The sequence below is a fragment of the Geotrypetes seraphini genome, chromosome 1 (assembly GCF_902459505.1).
Source record: "Geotrypetes seraphini chromosome 1, aGeoSer1.1, whole genome shotgun sequence".
Classification (NCBI taxonomy): Eukaryota; Metazoa; Chordata; class Amphibia; order Gymnophiona; family Dermophiidae; genus Geotrypetes; species Geotrypetes seraphini.
This window is the reverse complement of record NC_047084.1, coordinates 360,690,082-360,706,402: the sequence shown is the minus strand read 5'-3', so window position 1 is coordinate 360,706,402 and position 16,321 is coordinate 360,690,082. Positions and strand designations below refer to the sequence as shown.

General features: G+C 45.7%; 1 protein-coding gene across 2 annotated transcripts in view; it reads right to left on the bottom strand.

Annotated features, from left to right (window-relative positions):
• Positions 1 to 16,321, bottom strand: part of CENPC (centromere protein C) — a 219,715-nt gene that overhangs the window by 142,583 nt on the left and 60,811 nt on the right. For both annotated transcript variants that reach the window (XM_033914837.1, XM_033914846.1), the window contains one exon: positions 13,011 to 13,193. In XM_033914837.1, coding sequence (XP_033770728.1) covers positions 13,011 to 13,193 — 183 coding nt within the window. The remainder of the gene's footprint in view (positions 1 to 13,010; positions 13,194 to 16,321) is intronic.

The following is a 16,321-nucleotide window of genomic DNA, read 5'->3' as shown; positions in this document are numbered from 1 at the left end:
AATGCTTTGGATGCACCTTGGACTGGGCTGAGCAGGCATAGTATTCTTGAAACTTGTGCGGACTAAATCTGTAGGAGCCCTGAAAGCTCTTGTTCGAGCATAGACCGGATCTAATCTAATCTTCTATTTGTGCATCATGCATACCTATGCAGGCTCAAGGCGACTTACAGAGAGAAGAAGGCAGAAAAAAGCAGAACAGTGTCAAGGAGGTAGGGGAAAAGAGGAGAATTAAGGGAATGAGACTAGCAAGAAGGGTGTACTGAGAGATTCATGTAAAGTTCAGGTATCAAAGAGAAGGGTTTTCAGTTTCTTGTGGAATAAGTTGTTGCTAGGCTCTGTTCTGTTTCTGCAAGGTTGTTCCAAGTTTTCACTACCAGGAAGGTTAGCATGGAGTGAAAAATGCACCTGTACTGGAGATTTTTTGTAGTTGGGAGATTTAGTTGTATCCTATTGACATGCCATTGAGAAGAGTTGGATAAGTGGAGCTGCTGAATTTCCATGGAGTATGTGATGAATGATGCATTATATTTTGAATTTTATTTGCGATGTGATGGGTAGCCAGTGCAGTTGCTTGATGAAGGCTGAGACCGAGTAGTATTTTTTTCAGGTTGAAAATTAGTCTTACAGATGTGTTTTGAATAATTTGCATTTTATCTCTCTCTCTATCTATTCAATTTTCTATACCATTCTACCAGGAGAGCTCAGAACGGTTTACATGAGTTTATTCAGGTACTTAAGCATTTTTTCCTATCTGTCCCAGCGGGCTCACAATCTATCTATGGACTAGAGTAGTGTTGATTCCCATGTAGGCAGAATTACAGTAATCCAATTGTGGTAGAATCATCATCTGCGCGATCAGGGTAAAATGGTGCTGAGAAAGTATGGTCTGATAAGTCTTAATTGGCTCATGGTGAAGAGGGTCTGCTTCCGGAGATGGGAGATTTCTGATTCCATATTAAGTGTGGAGTCTAGAATGCAGTCTAGGATTTTGGAAGTTTTATCTACTGTGAGGATGTTGCCTAATTGAAGAGTGAGGCTTATCGGTGCCATCTGCTGGGCGGTGTGGAAGTATAGAACTTTGGTTTTGGTAGAATTTAGCTTTAACTTGTTGATTGTTGCCCAATTTTGGATTCTTTCAATGTTGACTGAGATATTTTGGGTAATGTCCGATTGGTTGTTGGTTGTAGGAATGAGGAGAAGAATCTGTAGAGTATGCCGGTATTGAGTCTGTAGAGTCTGTGCAGGTATTGAGAGAGACAGTGGCATAAAAGCAGTCTACTGTATCAGTTGGTGAGGCGTGGGAGACCTTGATGTTGAGATGTGCCTGCGAGGTGATACCAGCTATCTGGATGCAGAACAGTCATCTACACATCAAAGCACTGCATTCATCAAAGTCAATGCCTGAGAGGGAGGGAAAGAAGAATGTTAATGCTTTTTAGCTTTTCTATGTACTAGGTCCTCAACAAATGAGGCATTGATGATGAAGTAGAATCTCGGCACTGTGCCAACCTCAATGTACAACGCTCCCAATGCAGGAAGTTGAGCACAAGGTTCCAAATCCCCAGCAATGCTCGATGTTGACACAGTACCAAAAAGTTTTCGAATTGAAGTTCACGGGCATTCAGTGACTTTTTTTGCATATGGGAACAGAGGACACAGTCAACGTACTGATGTTCAGGACATACCAATTATACATGTCAGAGTCTGAGATGGTCTTATTGCATCAACAGCATTCCTGAAGCCTCTTCATACTGATTTGGACATGGAGGGGAAAATGAGCAACATGAAGTGAAAGGGCTCAGTGGTTGGGGAGCTCGAGTAGAACGCAAACCCAAAAGTATCAGTGCTCCCAGGAAGAAGAAAAAGGCTAAAAGTGATCCAGTGGCCAAAAATGAAAAAGTCATAAAAAAATAAACTCAGTAGAAATGAAGAAACGCAATAAAAATAAAGGATGATGACAAAAAAAACGGAGAAAAATGGGAAGGGATCAATAATGATTTGATGCGCTGAAAACTCTGACAACACAGCTTTTCGGTTCCATGGAAAACGAAGAACTACAGGTCCCGTGAGCTGTCTTCATTTAGGAAGGCACCAGCATTGAATGGTATGGGCATGGCCTTAAAATTTAAAGAGACTGTGCACTTAGTATGTGTTCGTACCAAGTTCCATGGATAATGCCACCCACAAGATAGATTATACCTGCTTGTCCTCGGAGAACATAAGAAACTCTGGGAGTCAATATTCAGCTGGTGACACTCAGCATTTTGCCATTGGCACTATTATCTGGTAATTCAATGCTGGGCTATGTCTGGGCTCTGGCACTGAATTTCTGGATTCACTGTGCTGGTGAAACCATAGCTGGTTAAGTGCAATATTTAGCACTTAACCAGCTATGGTGAACTACATAAAGATAGGACCAACTTTTATGCAGTCTTATTTATGCAGTTACCTTGGCCAATTAAGTGCTAAATATTGCCAAGTGCTGACTCTGTTCCTAAAATGCCTTCATTTAATGTGGTCCACTCACTAGTTAGGCAAGAACACAACTTAAATTCCCAGGCTATATAACAGAAAGAAATACTACTACCAATTTCAATAGCACTACTAGACATGCTCAGAGCTGTACACACACATGCAAGACAGTTAGAAGAACAGATGCCAATCCAATGTATAAACAGAGTTCTTTATTTAAAATTCTAAAACAAATACTTCCTTTAAAAATACCCTGAATACTTCAGTATTCTGCCAAGAAAATATGATGATAATAAGACAACAAAATGACATAGTGCTGGAATATGGTCCCCTAGGTCAGAAGGCACTCATCATACTACTCAGGGTATGCCCAGTGTTTATGAAGCTGACGGATCAAAGCCGCCAGGATGTCCGAATCAAGGAAAACTGGAAATTGTTAAAAGATCAAATGGAAAAAAAACCTAAATCGATTTGATAGGGATCATTGAGCTCAAATGGACAGGACAGGGCCATTTTCAATGAAACGAGCATTGGATCTGCTACTCTGGTCATGAAACACACAGGAAAAATGTTGTGACTTTCATCCTCAATAATAAGCTTTCAAAGACGGTACTAAAGTACAATGTTATTATCCATCTGCAAGGAAAGCCGATCTATGTCATCTTGATCCAAGTATATGCTCCAACGACAGACGCAGAAGATGAGGATGTAGACTTGTTCTATGAACAACTTCAAAATATAATAGATCAATTGCCAAAACAAGATCTACTGATCATTATGTGGGACTTCATTTCAAAAGTAGGAAGTATATCTGAAGATGCAGTGGACTGCAAGGACTAAACCAGGAGCTGATTGCAGAAGTGACCACGAGCTTTTGACATGCAAGATCAAGGTGAAGCTTCACAAGCAGATCATTAGAGACCTCCTAAAATACAACACTGAATAAACCTAAACAGGTTTGACTTGCTTGATAAAGGAGAGAGAGAGAGTCCAAAGAGTTATGGAATGACATCAAAATTGTGATTAGTGACAAAGCTAAAAAAAAAAAAAAAAAACCCAACACATTCAATTAAAAAAAAAGTAAGTCTGGGATCTCAGAAGAAACCAGAAAAGTAGCAGAAGAAAGACTCCGACTCCAGGTACCCAAAACTGTCTCCGACTCCTCAACTCAGACTCCACAGCCCTGGTTTCAACGTCAAGTATGGCAAGACAAAGAACGATATCTCAAGGATATTTGTTAGAAAATTGAATCAGAACATATAAATGGAAAAACCAGATTAGCTTTTCAGGAGATTAAGAGATTGCGGCAGAAATTCCAACCTCGATTGGGTATACTTAAAGACGCCAATGGAATGATATTGAATGATCCAGAAAGCATTAAAAAGAGATGGAAAGAATATACGGAAAATTTATACAAACAAGGCAAGGAGGATAACATTGGGAAAATTGAACTGGAAAACTGAAGCCAAAGAAGGACCAGATATTTTAAAAGAAGAAGTCATAGCAGCAATTAAACCTTTAATTGAAAAACAAGTCACCTAGTATTGACAGTATTCCAATTGAATTAATAAAAGGCTCAGAAGGTGCTATCATGACCCTCACTCGACTATGTCAACACATTTGGAAGGAAAAAACATAGCCAATCAATTGGAAAAGATCACTTTTCATACCTATACCGAAGAAAGGTGACACCATGGACTGTAATAACTATAAAACAATTGCATTAATTCCACACGCCAGCAAAATATTGCTGATAATAATACAACGAAGGCTCCAATCATACTTTAAGCAAGAAGTACCCAAAGTTCAGGTTGGTTTCAGAAAAGGTCGAGGAAGAGATATTATTGCCAGTGTTTGATGGATATTGGAGAAGAGAAAAGAATACCAAAAACCCCTATACCTTTGTTCATAGACTACAGCAAAGCTTTTAACTGTGTGGATAACAATAAACTATGAAGAACGCTAGTGCAAATGGCAAACGCGTAACTCAGCTGAAAGAGAGCCTATATGAAAATCAAGAAGCTGTAGTGAGAACTGAATATGGCAACACTGATTTGTTTCCAATAAAACGTGGCATCAGGCAAGGATGCATCTTGTCACCTTAAATGTTCTACTTGTACTGTGAAACCATCTTCAGAAACGCAAATTAAGAAGAGAGTGTCGATTTCAAAGTTGGCGACCGAAATATAAACAACCTGCACTATGCAGATGATACCATGCTCATCACCAGCAGCAAAGATGACATGCTGTATCTACTGAGAAAAGTCAAAGCTGAAAGTCATAACATGGGATTAGAACTGAAGATAATGCCTTTGCTTTGAGAAGATGTGTGCCCTCGAGCTCCCTGACCCCGGGTCTCCCAATATCGGCTAAACTACCTTTAAAAATACTGCCCGATCGGTACTGCTCACACCAGAGGCCTTCTTGAGGTGCAGTGCGGGTGCGGAGCCTTTGGAGAGGTGGTTTGTGACCGGGATGCCAATGCGCTCCGCGAAGGCTCAAAAACATCGCTCTGCCTTCCCTGCGGCTAAAATGGTGGTGGCGCCGACCTCATCTACTGCTCCGGCGCAGTGGAGAGAGTGGGCGATGGAGATCTCCCGAATAGTGACCGCGGCGCTGGAGGATCGCTTGCATAAGCTTCAGTCCGCCATGGACTGAATCAATGAGCGGTTTGAGGCCCAGGCGACTCGCATTGCGGCGGTGGAGTAGCGTGTCTCTGATGGGGAGGATGCGGCCCTGGGGGATCGTGCTACCGTGGTAGCCCTGCAGGCCCAAGTGAACATGCTGACTGGCCGACTAGATGAACATGAGAATCGCCAGCGACGGAACAACCTCTGTGTGGTGGGTCTACCTGAGCTCAGAGCCGATCAAGATATTTATCACTTCTTTCAAATCTGGCTTCCAATTAGGCTGGGCTTGGAGACGCCGCCAACCGGCTTTATCTGCGAGAGCGCACATCGCATGGGTCAACGCTCGGTAGATAAAAATCGCCCTAAGGCTGCAATCTCCCGGTTCCTGAATTGGAAGGAAAAGGAGCTTATCCTGCAAGCCTACATGAAAGCTGGTCAGGTGGAATATGAAGGGAAAAAGTTGTTGTTATTCAATGACTACTCTCAGCACGTGGCATCCCTTCGCAGGGAAATGACACCTCTCTGCACTATGCTTCATCGCCGGGGAGTGCGGTTTGCGCTTGTGTATCCAGCGTCTTTGCGCATTTGGAGTGATGGGAAGCCCCAAACCTTCACTGATAAAGCAGCAGCACAGCATTATTTGGATTCTCTCCCGGTCGTCGCTGAAGGTGGAGCGCCGGCGGCTGATCAGGTGGTGTGATCCTACAGGTGGTCTCTGTGCTCTCTGTTCGAGACTTCAGCCGGGCTGCGCTATTTCTGGGATTGCTTGGATTGCTGAGGGCAGCTACACCTGGCTTTATCCTTTCCTCTGAGTGGGACTGGGGTGCCTTGCTCCGGATATTCCAAGGTGGCTGTCTCGTCTGGTACCACAAGTCTGCTCCTGAGGGGTGGCCTGCTGGTTGTCGGACCCTGGTTTTTGTTCCTGCCTTCAGCTACTTTCTTCCTGTTGGGTACATTTTCTTTGGGCTGCTCGTGAGAAATTGATGGACCCCGGAGCTGGCTGCATTTCCTGACCATTTTGGCAGTGCCCATCTGGGTTTGAGACTCTGGGTCGAGAGTTCTGCTTTGGACATTAGGTTGCTCCAGTCTTTGGGAGCACAGTTTTTTGTTTATAGTTTCTTATTATTATTTTCTGTTGGGGTTTGGAGGTCTGGGTGTACTTCTGGGGATGGTTTTCTCTGGGGGAGGGAGTGGGGTTGGTGGATGGGCAGGGGGGGAGTGCTGTGTGCATGGGGTTGTAGACTGGGGTTTGGTGTGTTTGCATGGTGGTATATATGGTGGGAGAGTTTGTGGCTAGGGGGGAGGGTTGGCTATGTTGCGGTGCAGCTTACATGGGGGGAGGGTTTGTTCTACTTCAAAGAGACCTGGGTCTTTCAGGGGTGCTACTGTTTCTGCTGTTCTGGGGGAGGGCCTAGCTGGAGGGCCTTTCCGCCTTTTTCCTGTCTTGTTCTCTACTTTTGTCTTTAAGAGATTGTTTCCTCCATGACTAAGTTGACCATAGCCATTTTAAACGTGGACGGTATCCACTCTCCTGTTAAGAGGAAGAAAGTTTTGAACTGGTTCCAGAAGAGGGGGACTGACATAGCCTTTGTCCAGGAAACCCACCTCTCCCCTGCTGAACACCTCAAGCTTCGGAGAGCCTGGATGGGTGAGGTCTTTTCTTCCTCCTTTGGTACCCGGAAGCGGGGGGTTGCCTTACTTATTCATAAACAATTGCCTTTCCATGTACACAAAGTCCTCCTAGACCCAGAGGGACGTTCTGCTATTGTGGGGACACAACTGGTTTTGGACACAACTGGTTATTATGCAATTTGTATGCCCCTAATGTGTATAATCATAAATTTTTTTCAGCTCTGCTCGCTAAGATTGCCATGTATCCCAATTACCAGCCACTGATGAGTGGGGATTTTAACATCACGGTAGATCCTGCCCTGGACTGCTGTCCAGCCAAGGTGGGGGCCAGGGACCTTAGAGCCAAAGGGGTAAATTTTTTACTTAGCCAGTTACAGTTATTGGACGCCTGGAGGATTTTGCACCCCACGGAACACACTTACACTTTTTACTCACATCCACACAATGTATATGCTCGGTTGGATTATCTGTTGGTCTCACCCTCTCTGCATCCCAGGGTGTCTGAGATAGATATCGAGGAGGTTCCCTTGTCGGATCACTCACCGGTTGTCATGGAATTTCAATTTACACCTGCATCGGGGGAAAGGCATTGGAAATTTCTGTGTTATCTTTATAGAGATCTAGAATTTCATAAATATCTTCGAGAGTAGTGGTTGGAGTAAAGTTCTCACAACCATATGGCCGATGTCCCTCCGGTATTATTCTGGGAGGCCTCCAAGGCGGTTCTGCGGGGGTTTATTATTGCTTATCTTTCTCGGAAGCAGAAGAAACTGGATGCTGACTTATTGGCTCTATCGGGGGAGCTTCGCCAATTGCGGGCGCGACATTGTACTTCTCTTTCTGAGGATGATAAACTCCGCTTGCTCACCGTACGGCGCCAGATAGACACTATTTTAACACAGAGGGCCTCTCAAGATATTTACTTTCAACGGTATAAATTGTATTCATGGGGAGGCAAGACCAGGAGACTGTTGGCTAACTTGGTTCGTCCTCCAAGATAGCGCCAGGTTATTCTGTCCATTCAGGATCCGATAGGTGCTTGTTTCACCCAGGAACAGCAGATCCAACAACAATTTGTTCACTTTTATGAATCCCTGTATGCGAACCGCCCTTTCTCGGACTCTGATAGAGATGCTTTCTTTCAGGGGCTCACGCTTCCTAGGTTGACGGCTGCTTAGGTGGATCAATTGAATATCCCTGTTAGTCCTGGGGAGGTACAGCTAGGTATCAAGAAGCTTAAATTAACTAAGGCACCTGGTCCTGACGGATTTGGCTCTGAGTACTATAAGATTTTGTCGAATCAGGTTTCTCCTGTGTTGGCGGAGGCATTCAATGAGCTGTCCACGGAGCAGGGTTTGGGGACCCCTAATCTGGCCCATGTTGTGTTATTGCCTAAACCAGGTAAGGACCCGGCCCAGGTGGGGTCCTATCGGCCCATTTCTCTTCTTAATCAGGATGCCAAGCTCTTTGCCGCAATCTTGGCGAACCATTTGAATACATTTTTGCCACTCTTGATCCCTGAGGACCAGGCCGGGTTCGTGCCGGGCCGATATGTATCAATGAATCTAGCTCGCGCTTTGATGGCCTTTCATTCCAGACGTGGACTGGAGGGGACATCAGCTATTGTGGGCCTGGACATGGAGAAGATCTTCGATAGCATCTCCTGGCAGTATCTCTTCTGGGTTTTGCGTCGGTTTGATATTGAGAGCCCTATTCATCAATGGATATGTAGCTTATATATCCGACCGCAAGCACAGCTTTTAGTAAATGGTCAGTTCACCGCTCCGTTTGCCTTGGGCAGAGGGACACGGCAGGGCTGCCCCGTCCCCGCTGCTCTTCGTGTTAGCTATCGAACCTTTGGCCACTAAGATTCGTGGAGCTTCAGATATTCAGGGGGACTGACATAGCCGTATTAACCTATTTGCTGATGATATTCTCCTTTATCTGGGCCAACCTCGCTCTGATCTGGGGCATGCAATTGCTCTTGTTCGTTCCTTCGGGGACATTTCTGGTCTGCGAGTCAATTATGCTAAATCTGAACTCCTCCCGTTGCAGTCCACTACTTTGGAGCCTGGACTTCTGGGCCTAGAGATACCGCGATACGGAGGCCGATGCGTTATCTTGGTGTGTATTTAAGTCCCAATCTCAAGCTTCTGTACGAATATAATGTGCACCACCATCTGGATGAGATCCAACGGTTGTGTGATAAATGGAAAGATCTTCCGTTGGGACTCTGGGGTCGAATGGCTTTGTCTAAAATGATACTACTTCCTAAGATCCTGTATCCCTTGCAGACCGTACCTCTTTGGGTTACTGATAGGGATGTGCGTCTGTTTTGCTCGATCCTCTCCTCTTTTATTTGGCATCATAAACGTGCCCGGATTAGCTATGCCACTTTGGCTTTGGACAAATTTCGGGGAGGATTGAACCTTCCTGATCTCCGTTACTACAACGTTGCAGCTTTGGTTCGGTTTATCCATGAAGGTTGGTCGGGTTGTTATAAATTTTTTCCCCAGGGATGGGTGGAATCGTGGTGTGCTCCCCACTCAGTCTTGTCCCTTCTTCATGCTCCGCTGTCGGTTATCCCAGGAGGGGGGCCCAAGTTTGCATTTCTTCTACCCCTGCGCCGTGCGTGGCGGTGGTGGCGGCTTTGGCAGGGGAAGACTCCGGCAGCTTCCCTCCTGTTGCAATTGTCTGGAAATGTTGACTTTTTGCTGTGAGTGGGTCATTCTTGGTTTCATCAGTGGTAGCAGAGGGGGTGTAGATCTCTTCAGGATTTCCTAACCGTGGGGGGTGGGCAGTTTCCTACCTTTGCCCAACTACAATCTCACTGGCACCTGCCCCAGACTCATTTTTGGGCTTACCTTCAGGCTCGGCACTACTATTTGTCCCTTGGTCGCAAGTGGGGGGATGCTTGGCTCTGTGGTCCCTTGGATGTTCAATTCTTCCAGGTGCCTCCTGCTTTCAACAAATTATCTACCTGGTATCTGATTCTGAAGAATGCTTCGGATTTGGGATCCGTGGATCGACTGGCCTCGCGCTGGCAATCGGAGCTTGATCTTACTTTTGATCGCAAAGCATTTCTTGATCTTTTTGCCAATGTGCATGCCTTGGGGGGTTCCACGGATCTTCGGGAAATGCAATTTAAAATTTTGCATCGAGCATATGACTCCCGGGCACAGGGGGCTCGCATGGGCCTATGGGAAGGAGCGACTTGTACTAAATGTAATCGCTCTTTAGGTACCCTTCTTCACCATTTCTTGGAAAGCACTTCCTCCGCTTTATGGCTTTAAGTTCTTCCATTTTTGGAACGCCTTGTTCGGCGCACTGTGCCCTGGAGCTATGGTTTCTTGCTCTTGGGAGATCTACGGGATTTGATTGAGGGAGGGCTTACGTTACCTCAGCGTAGGGTTCTTTACTTGGCTGTTTTGGTGGCAAAAAAGCTATTGTTTCACCATTAGGTGGTTGATTCCGTGGCCTCCTTCCTGCAGTGGCTTGCTCGACTAGCGGAGGTGGGGCGGTATGAACTTCAGTGCATTCCCCGGTGTGGGACTCTTGCCCTCCGGGGTTATCATGCTCTCTGGAAGCGGGCTTTAACTTTCTGTTCCAGCTCAGAGACCACGGACTCCATACCCTGATTTCTTTTTGGGATAGAGATCGTTTTTCTTTTTTCTTTGCTACTTCCCTGGGTGGCTGCACGTGTGGGTGCTTATGTATGTTTGGGTGTGTTGGATGTTTGCTTGTGGGTTGTTTGTTGTCTGACTGTTGTGGCTTGTGGCCGGGAGTTTGGGGTTTGTGCATGTTTGCTTTGGGGGTTTTGTATATTAAACACAAAATGTCAATTGTATGGGGCATTCAGCCACAAGGTTTCTGCACTATGATCCATCTGCTGTCATAGTCTCCATTGTTGTTTCTGTGCTTGTTCTGTTTTTCTCTGCTTTCACCATTGTATGTTCCCGTTACAATTGCTAATAAAGATACTTCAAAAAAAAAGAACTGAAGATAAACAAGATGAAGATCATGAACATGGAAAATGATGAAGATTTTGAGCTTGAAAGCGGTAGAATAAGAACATAACATAAGCAATGCCTCTGCTGGGTCAGACCTGAGATCCATCACGCCCAGCAGTCCGCTCACGCGGCGGCCCAACAGGTCCAGGACCTGTGTAGTAAACCTCTATCTATACCCTTCTATTCCCTTTTCCAGCAGAAAAATTGTCCAATCCTTTCTTAAACCCCGAAACTGTTCTCTGCCCTATAACGTCCTCTGGAAGCGCATTCCAGGTGTCGACCACACGTTGGGTAAAGAACTTCCTAGCATTCATTTTGAATCTGTCCCCTTTCAACTTTTCCGAATGCCCTCTTGTTTTTTTATTTTCTGAAAGTTTGAAGAATCTGTCCCTCTCTACGCCTTTCATGATCTTGTAAGTCTCTATCATATCCCCTCTAAGTCTCCTCTTCTCCAGGGAAAAGAGACCCAGGTTCTCCAATCTCTCAGCGTATGAAAGGTTTTCCATCCCCTTAATCAGTCGTGTCGCTCTCCTCTGAACTCTCTCGAGTAACGCCATATCCTTCTTAAGGTACGGCGACCAATACTGGACGCAGTACTCAAGATGCGGACGCACCATTGCCCGGTACAGCGGCAGGATAACTTCTTTCGTTCTGGTTGTAATACCCTTCTTGATTATACCTAGCATTCTATTCGCTCTCTTAGCAGCCGCTGCACACTGTGCCGTCGGCTTCATTGTCATGTCCAATAGAAGTTGTAAAGGATTTCAATCTCCTGGGCTCTTTTGTAAACAAAGAAGCAACTAGCAGGGAAGAAATACTCCACAGAATAGCACCTGGTCACTCTTCAATGAAGGCTCTCGACAAAGTATTCAAAGGAAAGGAGGTAACACTCCAAACGAAGATCAGACTTGTCCACACACTCATTTTCTCTGTGGTCAGCTACAGATGTAAAAGCTGGACACTATGGAAACAAGACAGAAAGAAGATCAACTCATTTGAGTTTTGGTGCTGGAGAAGGATTTTAGGCATGCCATGGATCACCAGAAGAACAAATAGATTCTGGAAAAGATCAGCTATGTCACTCAAAGCCTAAATGATGAAGCAACAACTGTCTTATTTGGTCACACCATCAGAAGAGAGAGATCACTAGAGAAGGATTTCATGTTTGGGAAGATTGAAGGAACCAGGCGAAGAGGATGACCTGCAATCAGATGGCTGGACACGCTGAAAACAACCATGGGGATGACGCTGGAGAACCTTACCGGGCTAGCACATAACCGATTTCTTTTTAGATCCGCAATTCATCAAGTCGCTAGAACTCAAAAACCTAGCAACAACAATAATCTCCAAGTTGGTTATAATATCTTTTAAAAAATAATCAATTTAAACCAGTGGTGTAGCTAGAAGGCTTATTTAGCATGGGCCTGAGCCCAACTGAGTGGACAGAAAATTCTTTCTCAACACATACCTGAGCTTGCAGGAATGCCCAGAATACTGGGAGGAGGTCTTTGGTTAGTGGGGCTTAGGAATACTCAACAGCCACACCAAGGGAACATTGATTTTGGGTGGGCCTCATAGTAACATAGTAGATGACGGCAGATAAAGACCCGAATGGTCCATCCAGTCTGCCCAACCTGATTCAATTTAAATTTTTTTTTTAATTTTTTCTTCTTAGCTATTTCTGGGCATGTATCCAAAGCTTTACCCGGTACTGTGCTTGGGTTCCAATTGCCAAAATCTCTGTTAAGACTTACTCCAGCCCATCTACACCCTCCCAGCCATTGAAGCCCTCCCCTGCCCATCCTCCACCAAACGGCCATACACAGACACAGACCGTGCAAGTCTGCCCAGTAACTGGCCTAGTTCAATATTTAATATTATTTTCTGATTCTAAATCTTCTGTGTTCATCCCACGCTTCTTTGAACTCAGTCACAGTTTTACTCTCCACCACCTCTCTCGGGAGCGCATTCAGGCATCCACTACCCTCTCCGTAAAGTAGAATTTCCTAACATTTTGCCCCTGAATCTACCACCTCTCAACCTCAAATTATGTCCTCTGGTTTTACCATTTTCCTTTCTCTGGAAAAGATTTTGTTCTACGTTAATACCCTTCAAGTATTTGAACGTCTGAATCATATCTCCCCTGTCTCTCTTTTCCTCTAGGGTATACATATTCAGGGCTACTCGTGGCTACAACACTGATTTAAACAAACTAATGATATTAACAAGTTTGCTACTCATGCTAGGAAACGATTTGGAAACCTACCCATGTTGATCTTCTCTTGCACTTTGTACATGTAACATGGGTGAGAACGATTTGCTGACTTCCTCCACAGAAGGAAGACATTGGTTCACTGAAGTCTTCATATGTTCATCGTTTCTTTTCTGTATTTCAGTCTCTGATTCAGCTGCATTATTGAATGGACTTGCATGTTCACTGAAATCTAACCTAAATGAGAAAAGCAAAACAGGGTTTTTGATATATACAGAAAAAGGACAACTTTACAAAATACAAAACTGAGCAAAACACCAAACAAGTTCAAATTCAATCTATTTGATATACTGCCAATTTTCAAGAGAGAAATCTGAACAGTATACAATATTCTATATTATGACATTCTACAACATAGGATTATAGGAGCAGCCAGGGGAGAGGAAAAGTTACATAGTATGAAAGGGAAAGAGGAGGCACACAGGAAGCTTTATGCATTTTCAGTCATAAGCCAGATAGTATATCCAGAGAAAAAAAAAAAAGATAGGAGATGGTCTAAACAACTCAGTGGAAAGGCCAAAGCAAAACAATGAGCCTTTAATTGAGACAGCAATACAAATATGTTGATTTAAGGACTCCGTCTGATGAGTTGTATTTCACTGAGCTAGTAAACCTTAATTCAATTTGCATCTGTTTGCTACCACACCATCACAATCAACAATATAATATGATGTATTGTACATGGCAATAATCTAATTAGCATATTTTAAATGCTATTCAAATAGGCAAAATGTTAGATTAACTAGATTTATCCTCAATTCCTTTCCTTCAGAAAATTTCTACTTTGCAAACATAGTGGCTCATTGGTAGAGCTGCTGCCTCTACACCCAGAGGTTGTGAGATCAAATCCCAGTGCTGCTCCTTGTGACCCTGGGCAAGTCACTTAATCCTCCAATGCCCACCTCTTTGAATGTCAGCTTTGAAATGCCACAGCTACAAAAATAATAATAATAATTTATTTTTGTATACCACTATACCAAAAAAGGTTCAAAGCGGTTCACAACAGAAAATGAATACATACAGTGTGAGTAAAATAACATAAAATTAAACAATCAAATAATTACTATAAATGTAAAATACATCAGTTAAAAAGCCTAAAAAAGTAAAATAGGAACACTGTTAAGATGCAAATCTATCAAACAGGCGTGTCTAAGTAATTTTCTAAAATCAGAGTAGGAAGAAGCCTCTATCATTAATTTTCCAAGCCACATATTCAATTTAGCGGCCTGGAATGAAAACAAATTTCTTATATTGACAGGATTTTACAGAGGCGGTATACAAGTCCCCTTTCCATTTCCATATAGGCAACAATTTTTTAAATAGGTCTCTGCTACAGGTAATGATCTCAAGACCAGGAAGAGAGAAAATGACCACTACTGCTATTGTGAACAGATTGGTATTGAGGTCATTCTCTCTCCACCCCACCCTCAAACCTTGGGACTTTGAGGATCCCTGAGAATTGTCCATGCATTGCACCTGAGGGTGATGACAGAAAAAGAAAAGTGGAAAGAAGAAAGCGACATCGGGCATGTTCAGCATAATTTTTTAAAGAATTTCCACATGTAATGCCTATTTTACAATCAGAAAAGTCCTTTTCTAAAGTGTGGCCATAACATAAGAATTGTCACCCTGGGCAGGATCCCAAAAGGCAACAAGATACCTGAATCAGAGACGCACTTTTTGAGCCTCCCTAGTGATTGACATATGCTACTGCTGTTATATTGTCGGAGAAGACTCTGACCGCCTTGGCCCTCCAGAGTCCTCTGTAATGGCCTTCAGTTCCAACCTGTTGATTAACCATTTCTTTTGGGAGAGCGTCCAAAGCCCCTGAATGGGAAGACGATTGCAAAGAGCACCTCAGCCCTGAAGACTGGCATCTGTCGTCACAATCGCCTAAGACTGGTGTGGAGGGTGAGAAAGGGGGTCAGGGTGGTATGGAAATGTGGTGAAGGGTGAGAAAGGGGGTCAGGGTGGTATGAAAGGGGGCGGGGCCTGAGGCACATGGGCCCAACCCGACTATGTGCCAAAGGCCCCGCCCCCAGGAGGGACCTAAGGCTCCTGGGCCTATTCTGATTGGCCCAGGCGCCTTAGGCACCACCAGTAGGCGGAGCTTTGGGACGGATGGGCCAAACCGGCCTCATTCCGTCGTTGGCTGCCTGCCGGACAGGCGGGTTTGGCTCCCGTCTATCCGGCCAATTACACAAAGGTACGGGGAAGGGGGGTGGGGGTGTCGTGGGGGTCGGCCAGGGGGGTCGCGGGTCGGCTGGGGGGGCGATCGGAGGTTCTTGGGGGGGGCGGTCGTTGGGGGGATGGGGGTTTGCGTCGAGGGCAGGAGGGCCTGGGATCCCTCCTGCCCGTAATGTAGTGCGGGATGGGGGTAGGGGGTCGCCGTGGCCAGGAGGGTTTGGGCTCCCTCCTGGCCCGAACAACTAGCAGGGGGAGGGGTCGCCAGAGCCAGGAGGGCTTGGGCTTCCTCCTGGCCCGATATTGTCGGGGAGTTGGGGAGTCGGCGGGGCAAGAGGGCTTGGGCTCCCTTTTGCCCCAATCGTGTCGGGGAGTCGGGGGGGCAAGAGGGCTTGAGCTCCCTCTTGCCCCGATCATGTCTGGGGTGCTGCGGTTGGCTGGGGCAAGAGGGCTTGAGATCCCTCTTGCCCCGATCGTGTCGGCGAGTCGGGGAGTCGGCGGGGCAAGAGGCTTGACGTCAGAGAAAGGGCGGGACCGCCGGAAGAGGAAGCAGCGCAGGCACAGGGCTCACAGAAGGGCCGGGACTGCCAAGAGGAAGCAGCAGGACACCGGTAGGAGCTTCTACATGATGGGGGGGGTCCGGAGGCTGTAGGGGTGCGAGCGGTCCTTTAGGCTGGGGGTGCGGGTGGGAGTGCGTGCGAGCGGTCCTTCGGGGTGGGGGTGCGTGCGAGCGGTCCTTCGGGGTGGGGGTGCGAGCGGTCCTGCGGGGGGGTGAATCGAACGTCGGGGGGGGGGGGGAACTATGTAAAAAAATTTTGTACAACGCACTCACGCGTATAACGCGCAAGGTTATGCGTGGTTTGTAAAAATAGTGTATAACGCGCACGTTATATGCTTGAAAATACGGTACTGCTCACTGCAGTATGTAAGATGCTGCCTTTTCCCCCTGGGGGGGGGTGAAAAAAAGATGGACCCCCGGGTGCCACATATGCTAGGTACACCACTGCAGAGAGGTACGTAGAGCCTCTCTCTGACATGTTAAAATATATGAAGTTATCTGCCTGAGCCCAAGTCTCTGGGAAAATCTCTGAGACGTGAAACCTGAATAAGGGCGGGAACGC